The 16090-nt window shown below is 49.7% G+C and overlaps 1 protein-coding gene across 1 annotated transcript; it reads right to left on the bottom strand.

Annotated features, from left to right (window-relative positions):
* Positions 1–203: 203 nt before the first annotated feature.
* Positions 204–12386, bottom strand: ARHGDIA (Rho GDP dissociation inhibitor alpha). Its single transcript, XM_044298765.1, has 6 exons — positions 12248–12386; positions 6786–6991; positions 4384–4467; positions 3896–3972; positions 3755–3818; positions 204–1498 (listed from the first exon to the last, which is right to left on the bottom strand). Exons 2-6 carry the CDS (start codon positions 6973–6975, stop codon positions 1299–1301), a joined length of 615 nt encoding a protein of 204 aa, XP_044154700.1. The 5' UTR covers positions 6976–6991; positions 12248–12386; the 3' UTR covers positions 204–1298.
* Between the last annotated feature and the right edge of the window lie 3704 nt (positions 12387–16090).

Genomic DNA, 16090 nt, shown 5'->3' with positions numbered 1-16090 from the left:
CGCACAGATACAGAATTAGGCCTCAACCACACAATCGTATCTGTTTAAATCAGACACACGGACACCTTCAGAGCACCTGGTGGTGTCACCACAGACACGGGTGTTCGAGAGAGGCCTTATTTAGCATAGTATGATCCTCTGGTTAGAACTTTGCCATAGCAGCAGTGTAAAGTATGATGGACGACATACAGGAGAGCACTGGGTCGCCAACTGGAATCATTTTATTTATCATAAAAAGGAAGCAGATGACGTCGGGATCATGCGATCCTGGCTTCTGTGAAATGTTACAGACAAAACAAATACAAAATAAACCACATATTGTCTCTGTCCGTGAGAAACGATCGCCACCCCACCCCCAAGACTTCTCCCGACTGCAATGATACAGATACCCCCCAGGAGGCCCCAGGGTGGGAAGATTGAATCTGAGAGGAAGGACTTGAAACCAAGGCAATAAATATTGATCCGAAAAGGAAAAGCACAACTTCCCCCTGGATGTAAAGCCGCCCGTTTGAGCATAACCCCCACATTCATATGTCAGTACTAGCGTTAGTAGGGCAGATCTCTAGGACATTGAAGCAGGCCGACTACAGACAAGCAGCTCCGTAAGACTGGCACATCACGCACTCAAGCCCATCTACTAGAAAGTGGGTGTTCCGGCCCCCGGGTGGAGGACTGACATCGGACAGTGTCGTATCTCACATTTGGTCCTATAGAAACCTGCACTGGAGCGAGAAACAAACCTTCGGGATCATTGTGGCAAGACGTGGAATAAAAGGAGCGTTTGCAAGGGATTCATCTGGTTCTGGGATGATCCCCATGCGGCAGGCAGACTTGAAAGCGAGGCACACATGAAACCAAGGGGGCACCGGGCAATGCCCCTACTGCAACAAATGCAAAATCATTAAGGCAACACGGCAACGAGAAAAGAAAAAAAAACTGAAATAACACAGGCAATGATCATAAGGTAGAATATAAGAAGGGTGGACGGCGAGAAGTACCTCGGAATGAACTCTCAATGACTAGGCCGGGCACGATAACGAGAGCAAACAGGGGACACGCTCCCGCCTCCCTGTCATCCTGCAGTATACATAAAAGGGGTAGGACAGGGCAAGGCAGCGCCCACACAAGGCAGAAACGTCAATCCCACTTGGCATATTTTTTTTTTTTTTTAAGGGGCATAAGGTAGAGCTTGTGGGGGGAGACACCACATGGTACAGAACTGGGACACAATCCGGCAGCTTCTCTCAGAGAGTCGGAGGGCTGTTATAGACCACCGCCAGGGGCATCTCTGGGCAGACCTAGTTCTTCCAATCTTTACAGATGTTCAGGTTCCACTCCCAGGAGAGGTGATTTTTCTTATCGTCGTCAGTGAAGAGAGACTTCATATTGTAACAGGCTCTGGCCAACATACCCTTGGGGGCTTCCTCCACCGGAGTGAGAAACTCATACTCATCCGCACGGGGGCCGTAACTTCCAACCATGTAGTTTGTCTTGTCCACTAGAAGAAAAAGACTTCTGTTACTGCAAGGTGAAGACAGGTCCGGAGAACCTGCCCCGCGACAGGACAGGTACCAGTCACCTTTATACAAGCACACGACTCTGCTGTCTGAGCAGGACATGATCCGAAATGTGAACAGTGAGTGTTTGGAGGCAAGCAGAGATCTTGAACAAGGCAATGAATTGAATAACTTGTCATGATGGCCATTAACCCCTGCTCTATTGTAATCATTAGGCAGTACCAGCACTGCCATCATCCAGACTTGGCACGTGAGGAGGATGGGTCTGGAGGCGGACGGGTCACACATAATCCAAAATACACATTTCGGGGGGATTCCAACCACTCACCTTATCACCTGCAATATACTTCAATGGATTCGCTTCTTAGCAATGTGTTCACAGAATAGCACTTACCTGCAGACACTCATGTTCAGACTGGGATGTATGGTTAGGTCAATAAGGAGACGGCTATCAGCACTCATTGTTCCCCCCCCAAATACATACAAAACCTCCATTTATCTAATGTGTATGGCAGACTTAAAAGGGGTTTTCTAAAAAAAAAAAAGCAATACCCACATGTTGGAGGTGGATGTCTAGCTTTAAAGCCAACAACCCCTGGGGTCTTCCTAAATGTCACTGACAACTGAGGCCTGTGATTGGTCACAGTCACAAGCCGCTTCCCGATTCTGTGGGGACCGAAAATGTGCAGGAATGGAGCCGTGGCGGGACCACTGACAACTGAGTGGGTTTATTTTATGTTCAGGGGAGCACCCAAGGGGTTGCTGACTCCAAAGCAGACAACACCTTGAAATCCCTCCTGCGCTGGACATGTCGGGGACAGCGATTGGCTGCAGCGGTCACTAGGTGTGTGATGGGGGAGATTTAACTGCTGATTTTTATTTTATTTTAGCTCAATTCCTGCTGTTACACCAATTTTTTTTTACATTTGTCAGAAAATGTCTTTAAAGAGGCATTACAATCATAGAAATGTATTGTATATATCCACAGGATGTCTAATAAATGTGGGCCCTACTTCTGGGCCCTGCCATCCCATCCTCTGAAGGGGTTCCTTCGACCCCCACCATCAATCCCGCCTGGTGAAATGGCAGCTACATCTACGTGGAAAGGTGGGCTTGCATGGGTGCAGGTCTCTACATTCACCTCTATGGGACCCGTTCTGGAAATAAGTGGGGGTCCCAAAGGCGGTACCTACCATTTATTTTGTAGGGCTGAGCCTGCTGATTAAAAACAGACCATTCTTATGCAGATTGGTTGCTTATTTTGGGTGAGAAAAACATTTTTAATCCATATGTAAAGTTAAAGGGGTTCTCTGAGATTTTGATACTCATAACCCGTCATCAGATACTGATAAGTCATTAGTATCTGACTGGTGGGGTCCGACGCCGGGGACCCCTGCCGATCAGCTTTCTGAGAAGGCACCGGCTCTCCTGTGAGTGCCGTGGCCTTCACAAGGTTATTCCTAGGCCAGTTTCAGCACGTTTATCGGTCACATGACCTAGGCACAGCTCAGCCCCATAGAAGTAAATGACTATAACGACGCTGTGCTTGGTGAGCTGTGAGAAGCAGAGGCGCACCCCCACTGATCAGATACTGATGACCTATCCAGAGGTCATTAAAAAAAATATAAAAAAAATATCGGAAAGCCCCTTTAAGTGCACCAAGGGCAGACCCAAGCCACTCTGTGCACCTTTGCTCCTCATGCTCCCCTCTGCCAGTCCATCGCTCTCCTTGAATGACGGGGACAGATTACCGCATAGTCATCTTGCGTGGTCTGTCAATCAAGAAGGAGAGGGAGGTTCTGGCAGGAGGAAGCAGGAGAAACGAGTGCACAGAGTGGCCGGCGCCCACCCTCAGTGCACTTAAATGCTCATTCCCATATGGATTAAAATACTTTTCTTCAGAATTAAGCAACGGATCTACCTAACAAAAGGCATGTTTTATTTAATCAGCAAGATCCACCCTACCAGACATTCTGCCTGGTTTAATAGGGTTGACTCTGCTGACGTGATCTTTAAAGGCTCACGCACATAAACTTATTTTTTTCCCGTGTCCATTCAGAATTGTTATTTTTTTTTAGGCCTGTATGTAGAACAATTTACTTTAATGGCGCCGAGAAAAAAAAATATATATCCGTAATTTGCAGACTGCAAAACATCCAACGGCCGTGTGAATGAGCCCTAAGACATAAGGATTAGGTCACGTAAGGTGAGCGGTAGAATGGAGGAGCAGCACTTACATCTCACACCTTTCCTGTACGTCTGCTGCTGATATTTCAGTCCGGACACAATCTCCTTGTTGACCTGTACAGATAGAGAATAGGTGACATTGAGCTCCAGCTGAGGCGGCCAGGCCCTTGTACACAGCGCAGCGCCCTCACCTTAAAGCTGATTTTGATTCTGTACTCCACGCCTTCTTTAAGGGAGAATGATTCTTTCTTAAATTTCTCAAGGTCTCCTGGTGTGAACAGTACAAAAAATAAAAAAATAAATTCAGGCACATGCTGTATCCTCAGCAGGCTTTTTAAAGGAGTTGTCCCAACTTAAGAACGTATCCCCTATCCATAGCACAGGGGATAAGTAACCGATCTGTGGGGGTCCGACCAAAGGGACCCAGAGTGAATGAATCGGCGGTCATGCCGGCAGAGTACGCTGTTGCTCCATTCAACTCTATGGGACTACTGAAGAGAATCTGCACTTATCTATCTCAGACAGTGCATGTCTGACCACCGCTCCATTCACTCCTTGTGATCGGTGGGGGTCCCAGTGATCGGACGCCCACCGATCAGATACCAATCCTCTATCCCATAGCTAGGGGATACGTTCTCAAGGTGGAAAGACTTGAACTATCCAATGCAGAGTAGCCTACCTGTTAGATCCAACTCGAGGGGGCCTGGAGCATCTTCACAAACCAAGGTCAATTTGGTGACGACGACATTTGGAACGTTAGGATCTGAAAGGAGAGAAAAACAGACATCAAGCCCTGTACAGACTGTAGGGCTGCAGCTAGTGATGAGCGAACTTCTGTTTTAAGTTCGGCTTCCGGTTAGCGGAGAATCCCGATATGGTTCCCGATATGGATTCCGACTTCCGTTGTGGTCCGTGGTAGCGGAATCAATAATGGCCGATTATTGATTCCGCTACCACGGACCACAACGGAAGTCGGAATCCATATCGGGATTCTCCGCTAACCGGAAGCCGAACTTTAGACGCCGAACTTAAAACAGAAGTTCGCTCATCACTAGCTGCAACGATTAATCGATGTAATCGATTATATTCGATAACTGGATTCGTTGTCGACGAATCCAGTTATCGAATAATCGCCGATTCGTTGCTATGCGGGCGGGCGGTCGCTGCATCTTTATTTTACCTTTTTACAATGACGCTCCTGTAACAGCCAGGCAGAGCGGACGGCGGCGTAACGTCACTCACTCACGTGACACGCCTGCTCCGCCTCCTTCAGTCATGAGGTGGGCGGAGCAGGTGCGTCACGTGAGTGAGTGACGTTACGCCGCCGTCCGCTCTGCCTGGCTGTTACAGGAGCGTCATTGTAAAAAGGTAAAATAAAGATGCAGTGATTAGTCAGACTTATAAGCATCAGGGCCGGGGCTGTTATGGGGAGGGGGGAGGATCTGTCTATGGCACTGCTATGGGGAGGGGGGTCTGTGTATAGCACTGCTATGGGGAGGGGGGAGGATCTGTCTATAGCACTGCTATGGGGAGGAGGAGGGGTCTGTGTATGGCACTGCTATGGGGAGGAGGGGGGGTCTGTGTATGGCACTGCTATGGGGTGGAGGGGGGGTCTGTGTATGGCACTGCTATGGGGAGGAGGGGGGGTCTGTGTATGGCACTGCTATGGGAAGGGGGATCTGTGCACTGTTATGAGGAAAGGGATCTGTGCACTGTTATGCCCATAACAGTGCACATATCCCCCTCTCCATAACTGCGCCGCCCACAGATCCCCCTCTCCATAACTGCGCCGCCCACAGATCCCCCTCTCCATAACTGCGCCGCCCACAGATCCCCCTCTCCATAACTGCGCCGCCCACAGATCCCCCTCTCCATAACTGCGCCGCCCACAGATCCCCCTCTCCATAACTGCGCCGCCCACAGATCCCCCTCTCCATAACTGCGCCGCCCACAGATCCCCCTCTCCATAACTGCGCCGCCCACAGATCCCCCTCTCCATAACTGCGCCGCCCACAGATCCCCCTCTCCATAACTGCGCCGCCCACAGATCCCCCTCTCCATAACTGCGCCGCCCACAGATCCCCCTCTCCATAACTGCGCCGCCCACAGATCCCCCTCTCCATAACTGCGCCGCCCACAGATCCCCCTCTCCATAACTGCGCCGCCCACAGATCCCCCTCTCCATAACTGCGCCGCCCACAGATCCCCCTCTCCATAACTGCGCCGCCCACAGATCCCCCTCTCCATAACTGCGCCGCCCACAGATCCCCCTCTCCATAACTGCGCCGCCCACAGATCCCCCTCTCCATAACTGCGCCGCCCACAGATCCCCCTCTCCATAACTGCGCCGCCCACAGATCCCCCTCTCCATAACTGCGCCGCCCACAGATCCCCCTCTCCATAACTGCGCCGCCCACAGATCCCCCATAATAGTGTCGCCACAGATCCCCCATAATAGTGTCGTCCACAGATCCCCCATAATAGTGTCGTCCACAGATCCCCCATAATAGTGTCGTCCACAGATCCCCCATAATAGTGTCGTCCACAGATCCCCCATAATAGTGTCGTCCACAGATCCCCCATAATAGTGTCGTCCACAGATCCCCCATAATAGTGTCGTCCACAGATCCCCCATAATAGTGTCGTCCACAGATCCCCCATAATAGTGTCGTCCACAATTTGTTTTAATATGGCCTTTGAACATAATTTTTCAAGTAAGATCATATAAACCTCTGTTTTGTAATTTTGTCGTTTTTCCCGATTAATCGTAGAAATTAATCGGCAACTAATCGATTATTCAAATAATCGTTAGCTGCAGCCCTAACAGACTGATCATTCAGAAGTCCCTGCCCGCGGTCCCACATACAAAGTCTAGCATTTCATGGGACGTTAAAGGGGTATTCCCATCACAGACAATGGGGTCATATTGCTAGGATATGCCCCCATTGTCTGAGGTGTGCAGGTCCCACCTCTCCGTTTTCGGGGATATGCCCCCATTGTCTGTGATGGGAAAACCCCTTTAAGAATGAGGGAGTGATGGAGGACGCCTATGTGAGCACCCGAAACAGTGCCACGACTTACCCACTGTGCTGGGAACGGGGCCTAGCAGAGCCTCCTTGTACTTGCGCAGACTCTCATCATCCTGGTCCAGAGCTTGTATCTCCTCGATAGTTTTCTGGGCTGGGGGCCTGTAGTTCACCGAATGCTCGTCCTCCTCGTTCTCCGCTGCAATCTGCGCCAGTTGCTCTGAAGTGGGTTCGTGTTCAGCCATGTTTAGAGAGGGCGCCCTATAGTTAAAGAAAGAAATCAACTTTAACGGTGTAGTCAGACCCGGCCGGACATCGCGTGAGGAGAGTTAACGGGGTTGGGACAAGTTTTTGACGCTATCCCCAATGCCAGAGATAGTGGAGCGCTGTCCGGCGCTCCCATAGAGAATGGATTGGCAGTGCACATGCATGACCTGCCACTCCCATCAGAGTAGAGGAACGGGACCCCTGTTATCATGAATGCTGCCCCCCCCCCAGCAATCTAAGAAGAAAAGATGGTTCCAGCACTTTTAATAACTCAGTTGCCTTTCTTTATTTCTTGTAGCCTGTAACTCACATGGACACAAACCTTCAATCAACTAGTTATAACCTATCATTTTGCCACCCAGGGTGCTGTAAAAATCCGAGGAGTCTTTGACGCCATTGTTCTGGCGTGCGTTTCCCCCCACAGTGCAAAATGCGCCAAATTTATCACACACAGTGCATCAATTTAGTAAATTTGGCGCATTTTACTTCGACATGGCTCAGCAAAATTGTGTCTGTGTATTCTATGGGGAGAGCGGAAAAAGCTGCTGCCGGACACTTCAGGCTGCGGCTTAACTTCCAGCAGGACAAAGGGATTATGCAAAAATATTCACTTTGCCCGATGTGGAGTCTGGAGCTGTAGACTAATGTGTATGGCAGCCTTATGGTCTCCGGTCTAGACAATGTCCCACCGCTCTGCTCCTGCAGCGGAGACATCACATGCATCTTTCATGGCACCTCAGCAGCCGATCCCTGGCCTCAGCAGCCGATCCCTGGCCTCAGCAGCCGATCCCTGGCCTCAGCAGCCACATACCTTTCACCCACGTGGCCATGGCAGTCACAAGAACAATGAGTGCAAAACTAGGAGCTTCCAGAGCGCCTGCTCCATAGTCTGCATCACTTCAAGAAAAATGCTTAAAGGGGTTGTCCGGGTTCAGAGCTGAACCCGGACATACCCTTATTTTCACCCAAGCAGCCCCCCTGATGTTAGCATTGGAACATCTCATGCTCCGATGCTCTCCTTTGTCTTGCACTAGATCGAGCAGGGCACGGGCTCTTTTGTTTAAAATAACACTGCCGGGCGGAGGCTAAGGGGTGGCTAAGGCAGCGCTAAAACTCACCCATCAGTGCCGGTGACATCACTGGGCTTCCTGGCAGCCCCATGGAGAGCCCGGTATGTCACCGGAACTCTTGAAAATGCCTTTTCCCAGGGCAAAAGAGAGCATTGGAGCATAAACTGCTCTGATGCTTAAGTCAGGGGGCTGCCTGGGTGAAAATGGGGCTATGTCCGGGTTCAGCTCTGAACCCAGACAAAAACCCCTTTAAATCTGAGGGTGCCCCTGCTGACAGTTGGGGTTGTGGGGAGGAGTGAGGGTCCTTGCAGAGTTCCCACCTGAATGATCAGCCCAGGGTCAGACCCCACTACATCCAAAAAGGGTGTCCTGGACACAATGAGTCGGCCCCTGGGAGCTTCTGCTGACTCCAGGGCATGGGACTACAGTGATGCAAGTGGGTTTCATCTGAAAGAGGAAGTGTCACACTGTTTTTACTGGGAGCGCCCCTCCCTCACCCTGCTTGCCTGGACCATGGAAGGATGGACCTTATAATGTGGACAGGAGGATCTACATAACATACATGTGTCATACATGTGTAGGAGTAAAAGACAAACAATGCAACAGCACTGCAAACACAAACAAAACAAGTACATATAATGTAAAAATGCTAATGCTGCGTTATAAATGTGAGATTTTTGGCAAATACATTTTGTACGAAATTATTTGTGTCCGTCCACCAACGACAAGGCGATCTCTTTAGGGCGGGAACTTAACACTAAATACTACATCCACTGGTGCCATACCGGCCTCCATTAAAGGGGTTCTGCACTTTCATTTAACTGATGATCTATCCTCTGGATAGATCATCAGCTTCTGATCGGCGGGGGTTCAACACCCGGGACCCCCGCCGATCAGCTGTTTGAGAAGGCAGCGGCACTCCAGCAGCGCCGCGGCCTTCTCACTGTTTACCGCCAGCCCACTGACGTCACGACTAGTATCAACTAGCGTGGGCGCGGCTAAGCTCCATTCAAGTGAACAGAGCTTAGTCCCGCCCACGCTATTTGATACTAGTCGTGACATCACTAGGCCAGCGGTAAACAGTGAGAAGGCCGCGGCGCTGCTGGAGCGCCGCTGCCTTCTCAAACAGCTGATCGGCAGGGGTCCCGGGTGTCAGACCCCCGCCGATCAGAAGCTGATGATCTATCCTGAGGATAGATCATCAGTTAAATGAAAGTGCAGAACCCCTTTAAATGCAGGATCCACATATATGCTGAGCCCACTCTGTATTTTACCTCCCCTGGTGCCAAATGGCCTCCAATAAATACAGGGCCCCACAATGGCACCACAGGAGGTATAATACAGTGTGGGCTCAGCATGCATGGGGAACCTGCATTCCCTGAATTTAATGGAGGCCGGTACAGCAGCAGTATTTAGTGTAGGTTCCTGTCCTAGAGATCGCCTCGCCGTTGGCAGACAGGCACAAATAATTTTGTACAACATGTATTTGCGAAGAATCTCACATTTATAGAGCAGTATTAGCATTTTACATTTTCTATTGTTTTTCTATTTGCAGATTGTTGTTGAATTGTTTGTCTTTTGTTTTTGTGCCTCCAGCCATGGCAATGTATTGGGATGTGCTGACTGACCCCCAATTTTGTATATTTCAGAGACCCTGTGGGCACAGCTGCATTCATCTATAATGGACTGTGGGCATCTGCATGGTCCCCGAGGATGAATGATGGACACAATGGAAGCAGCACAGCCACCCCAACCCCCCAGGGTGGCTACACATAGGAAGGTGTCTGTCTGACATTTGGTGCAATATATATATATATATATATACAGGTCCTTTTCAAAAAATTAGCATATTGTGATAAAGTTCATTATTTTCTGTAATGTACTGATAAACATTAGACTTTCATATATTTTAGATTCATTACACACCAACTGAAGTAGTTCAAGCCTTTTATTGTTTTAATATTGATGATTTTGGCATACAGCTCATGAAAACCCCAAATTCCTATGTCAAAAAATTAGCATATCATAAATAGGTTCTCTAAACGAGCTATTAACCTAATCATCTGAATCAACTAATTAACTCTAAACACCTGCAAAAGATTCCTGAGGCTTTTAAAAACTCCCAGCCTGGTTCATTACTCAAAACCGCAATCATGGGTAAGACTGCCGACCTGACTGCTCTCCAGAAGGCCATCATTGACACCCTCAAGCAAGAGGGTAAGACACAGAAAGACATTTCTGAATGAATAGGCTGTTCCCAGAGTGCTGTATCAAGGCACCTCAGTGGGAAGTCTGTGGGAAGGAAAAAGTGTGGCAGAAAACGCTGCACAACGAGAAGAGGTGACCGGACCCTGAGGAAAATTGTGGAGAAGGACCGATTCCAGACCTTGGGGGACCTGCGGAAGCAGTGGACTGAGTCTGGAGTAGAAACATCCAGAGCCACCGTGTACAGGCATGTGCAGAAAATGGGCTACAGGTGCCGCATTCCCCAGGTCAAGCCACTTTTGAACCAGAAACAGCGGCACTGGACTGTTGCTCAGTGGTCCAAAGTACTTTTTTCGGATGAAAGCAAATTTTGCATGTCATTCGGAAATCAAGGTGCCAGAGTCTGGAGGAAGACTGGGGAGAGGGAAATGCCAAAATGCCTGAAGTCCAGTGTCAAGTACCCACAGTCAGTGATGGTCTGGGGTGCCATGTCAGCTGCTGGTGTTGGTCCACTGTGTTTTATCAAGGGCAGGGTCAATGCAGCTAGCTATCAGGAGATTTTGGAGCACTTCATGCTTCTATCTGCTGAAAAGCTTTATGGAGATGAAGATTTCATTTTTCAGCACGACTTGGCACCTGCTCACAGTGCCAAAACCACTGGTAAATGGTTTACTGACCATGGTATTACTGTGCTCAATTGGCCTGCCAACTCTCCTGACCTGAACCCCATAGAGAATCTGTGGGATATTGGGAAGAGAAAGTTGAGAGACGCAAGACCCAACACTCTGGATGAGCTTAAGGCCGCTATCGAAGCATCCTGGGCCTCCATAACACCTCAGCAGTGCCACAGGCTGATTGCCTCCATGCCACGCCGCATTGAAGCAGTGATTTCTGCTAAAGGATTCCCGACCAAGTATTGAGTGCATAACTGAACATAATTATTTGAAGGTTGACTTTTTTTGTATTAAAAACACTTTTATTTTATTGGTCGGATGAAATATGCAAATTTTTTGAGATAGGAAATTTGGGTTTTCATGAGCTGTATGCCAAAATCATCAATATTAAAACAATAAAAGGCTTGAACTACTTCAGTTGGTGTGTAATGAATCTAAAATATATGAAAGTCTAATGTTTATCAGTACATTACAGAAAATAATGAACTTTATCACAATATGCTAACCTTTTTAGAAGGACCTGTATATATATATATATATATATATATATATATATATCGTGGACTGCGCAGACTGGCATGGTGTGACTGCTGCCAGGAGGTCTTCACCCTTCACTGCTGTCACCAATCCGGCCTTAGAGATAAATCAGATGACAGGTTACCAGCCTGGTTACTAGGGGGCGGAAACTGCCTAGCAACCACAGTAGTGCCCAGGAACCAGATTCTTCGGGTCTCCAGCTCAGGACCACCTGGGTGCTAGGCACAGCAAAGGACCTGCGGTACCCCATCACAGGCATAGTCCTCGATGGTATTTCCTGGAAGCCCCCTCTGATCTGTCACAGATCTCATTGGTGGAGGCCACAAGTCGGACTGTGATTGGCAAGTTCTGGGATTGTCTGACACAAGGGGCGAGGAGAAATACTAACATTCCCTGAATTATAGGAGCTCAGATCAGGGCATGTGCCTGTGCACCGGCTTGCTGACGGTTTCCTATCACAAGCAGCAGAATTGTGAATGCAGCTCTGGGTTATGACATAGGCTGCATGATGGGAGCAGTCGGCGATATGCGGTGATGTCGGGAGCATCTTCACCAGTGCTCAGAGATCACAGCCCGACATGTCAGGGGGTGAGACACACCCTTGATGTCGGGATACATCGGGGGGATAACTGCAGTCATGGCTCTCCAGCACAGTCTCCTATAGACGCATGTATGCAGGGAGCCTCCCCGCCATGACAGCCTGGACCCGGCTCAGCGGTCAGTCCGCTCCGGGGCCACAGCCCCATGGACACCACCACACTTACCGCTGCCGGTCCGGTTCCCCGCTCTTACAGCTCCCACCCTCTGGAATGGCGAATGATGGCGGTACACGCCCCGTCGCGCGCTCTCCTCTTCCTTCCCGGCACCTGCATCACTTCCGCCTGTGGCGGCCATGTTGGTACACCCGCGCAGCTAAAAGCCGTGACCGTAAAGCGAGCTGTACAGCCTCATAATGGGAGGAGCGCGGCGTTGCCAGCCTGCCTCCTGTAAACACACCTGAGGAGGCCTACGGGAATTTCACAAAAATGGCGCCTTCCTGTATGAAAACTAATGAGGGCCAAAGGCCCGAGTTGTTGTCCATAGCATCCAATCAAACGGCGACTTTCACTTTCCTGTGGCTGGTTAAAACATATAAGCTGTGATTTGATTGGTTGGTTTCTCCACATGGGTCTGTGGGAAAAGTGGAGGTGGAAATAACACCGTGTAATGTAAGACCTTAGGGCTCGTGCACAGGACCGTATTTTTCTTCAATGTGCTATCTGTATTTTTTTTGCGGCTAGCATATTGACCCATTCATCCCTATGGAGCTAGGCACACATCCGCATTTTTTGCAGATCCGTTTGGCCATTTTTTAGATTCATACGTAGGGCTCATTGACACAAGCATATGACCGCCGTGCCCGTTTTGCAGACCGCAAAATACGAGTACCGGCTGTGTGCACTCCTGTGCTGCGGTGCAGATCCTTTGACTTGAAAGGGTCCGCAATCTGCAAGATACGACAAAAAATAGGACATGTCAGACCTAAAAGCCCACAGAAGAGCGCCCGAGTGGGCTTCTGATCCGTGCCTCCACACCGCTATCTTGCAGATCGCAGACCCACTCACGTCAATGGATCCGCAGCACGCAGTGCACACGGCCTCTTCCCGTGTTTTGCGGTCTGCAACACGGGCATGGCGGCCATATGGTCATGTGAATGGGCCCTAACCAATAAGCCATGCCTTCGGTAACAACCCAAACCAGCCCAGAAACACCCATGTGTGGGTGTGGTTTTCATTAGCCATGCCCATTTCCAGCCTGGGACAGCGCAAATTTGCTGGGACACTCTCTGACTATCAGGGATAATACTGGCATGATGAGAGGGATAAAAATGTGGCATGCATAGGGAAGGCACCCATATTTTGTGTATCTGTGGTTTGCGGACCAAAATACGGATACGGTTGTGCGTGATGGGGGCTATGGGAGAGATTTATCAAGAGGGAATGTTTACAGTCAGCTTGGCAGGAGTTCTCATTGCCGCAGTTTATCCAGTATGGCATGAGGATTGATCTGATGCGTCTGCTTGAGATGTTCCCCCGCTTTCTACGGACTAGGATCAATTTGTACAGCTTTCGAAAAAGTCACAGTTGATAAATCAGCTGGGCAGTCTAACCGCGACCACGTTCATCGCTCACTTTTCAAACCTGGAGTGAGTGGTGTAAAAATACAACAGTTTTACACACACCAGCCCGGCCTATTTTGCAACTTTAAAGCGTACCTGAGTTTAAAAACAAAAAATATATATTTCTTTAATCATAAGGGCTTATGCACACGAACATGTGCCAGCCCGGGTCCGACTGTAGGGCCGCTGTATGTGGACGCACGACTTATTCACTTGAATGGGTTCCGCGATCTGCATCCGATGGTCTGTACTGCAAAACAGTAGAGCGGACACTACTTTTTGCAGTGTGGAGGCACAGACAGAAAACACATGGAAGCACTCCGTAGTTCCATACCGCCACCTTCCGTACCGCAGACCCATCACACCCGTGATGCAGTGTACAAAAGGCTGGTTCCCATAAATTGCAGACCTGCTATTTGTGGGCAGCAATTTGGGCACCGGCCGACAACGATCATGTGCATGAGCCCTAACTGTGAAGGAACAGGTCTCTTTATTCTCTGTTTCAGCTGCACAGTTAGATGCATTTCTCACACAGGAAGGGGGTGTATCCCTTCTGTGAAATCTGCCGGCACTGCTGTGATGTGTTTTCCCTTACTTCCCACTATGTTTGGTTTAATCTCCGGAGAAGATAAGCAGGGGAAAATAACACAGACACACAGGAGGCTCCTATGATGTTCAGAAGCTGTGTAGAAGCAGTTCTTCTATCAGGCTTAGGATCTAACCTAGCTCTGACAAACCCCACTTCCTGTGAGCCGACTTCTGGGTTTCTAGGGACAGATCTTTCCTGACAACAGGCAGTGGACTGCAGATTAGGTGGAAGTGAGACCCCTAGTGGCCATGATTTTATAGCTTTTTTTCTCTTCACTCATGACAGCACCATGGAGAGCGGGATCCACCCCACAATTGAAGCCTCAGAGCAAATTCAAAAGGGAACACCCACTTCCTCCCTCAGTGTGGTTTCTTGTCCTCCGGACAGAGGAGCCTGAAGACTCCAGGGCTGTGAAACACCTTATGATGGATTGAATTTAGGTTATATAGCAAATATTTGTGTTGTGTGGTTGGCATGAATCTGGTGACTTTAGCATGATTGATACATTTGAATCTTTGATATTCTTTGGCTTCAGGGCCTGGTTGGCTTCCTCGTGGCTCCAGGGCCTGGTTGGCTTCCTCGTGGCTCCAGGGCCTGGTTGGCTTCCTCGTGGCTCCAGGGCCTGGTTGGCTTCCTCGTGACTCCAGGGCCTGGTTGGCTTCCTCGTGGCTCCAGGGCCTGGTTGGCTTCCTCGTGGCTCCAGGGCCTGGTTGGCTTCCTCGTGGCTCCAGGGCCTGGTTGGCTTCCTCGTGGCTCCAAGGCCTGGATTACTGACTTCAGGCCTTCCTGGCTGATTGCCTTTGATCTTCTGTCGGTTTGGCTAAATACTGATGCCTGCTTGGCTGAACATCTGTGCGCCTATGCCTGCTTGGCTTAGTCTGTGCCTGTCTGGCTGGCTGGCTGGCTGACTGACCTTGAGTCTCTGCCTATCTGGCCGGCTGCCTTTGGGTCCAGGCCTGTCTGGCTGTACTTGCAAAAGGCTTCCCGGATCATGTGCTGAGAAAGGCGTACCAAAGAGCACTTACTTCTGATTGCACAAGTCTATTGCATCCGAATGGACCTTGTAGCGAAAAAAATGTGATACGCCTGATTGGCACATATGACATGGGGGCGGAGGAGATCAAAAGAATTCTGATGAGACATTGGGGAACCATTCTGTTGGACTCAGATATAGCCAAAGTGGTGACCCCCAATTCTCAAGTAACTTACCGCAGAGGACGCAACATACGGGATCATGTAGTGCTTAGCCACTAGTCTGGGACAACTACAGCACCAACTACTTGGTTGAAACCACCTAAAGGCTCGTACCATTGTAGTGGATGCATCGCATGCCCGTATATCAGGCAGGGCCACACATTTAAAGGGCTTCTGTCACCCCACTAAAGTGATTTTTTTTTTTTGGGCTGGTGAAATTAGTTATATTGCGATATATCACAATATAATTCTGTCACTTACTTTGATCCAGCAGTTTCTTCCAAAAACGAAGTTTTATCATATGTAAATTCGGTCTCTACCAGCAAGTAGGGCGGCTACTTGCTGCTAGCTGCTGCAGAAATCTGCCCCCTCGCCGTGTTGATTGACAGGGCCAGCCGGGATCTCCTCCTCCGGCCAGCCCTGTCGGCATTTCAAAAATCGCGCGCCTCTGTGGGTTCGGCGCAGGCGCTCTGAGATGAGGAGGCTCGTCTCCTCAGCACTCCCTCAGTGCGCCTGCGCCGATGACGTCTTCTATTTCGGTGATGTCATCGGCGCAGGCGCACTGAGGGAGTGCTGAGGAGACGAGCCTCCTCATCTCAGAGCGCCTGCGCCGAACCCACAGAGGCGCGCGATTTTTGAAATGCCGACAGGGCTGGCCGGAGGAGG

Source organism: Bufo gargarizans, chromosome 6 (assembly GCF_014858855.1).
Source record: "Bufo gargarizans isolate SCDJY-AF-19 chromosome 6, ASM1485885v1, whole genome shotgun sequence".
Lineage (NCBI taxonomy): Eukaryota > Metazoa > Chordata > Amphibia > Anura > Bufonidae > Bufo > Bufo gargarizans.
The sequence above is the reverse complement of the archived record's forward strand: the minus strand, read 5'-3'. Positions and strand labels throughout refer to the sequence as shown.

Coding starts and splice junctions, on each gene's coding strand:
- ARHGDIA (XM_044298765.1), bottom strand. CDS start 6,975: ATGGCTGAACACGAACCCACTTCAGAGCAACTGGCGCAGATTGCAGCG. Junction 3,973..4,383: donor CCTCGAGTTGGATCTAACAG/GTAGGCTACTCT, acceptor TGTTCACACCAG/GAGACCTTGAGAAATTTAAG. Junction 1,499..3,754: donor GTACAGGAAAGGTGTGAGAT/GTAAGTGCTGCT, acceptor TTTTTCTTCTAG/TGGACAAGACAAACTACATG.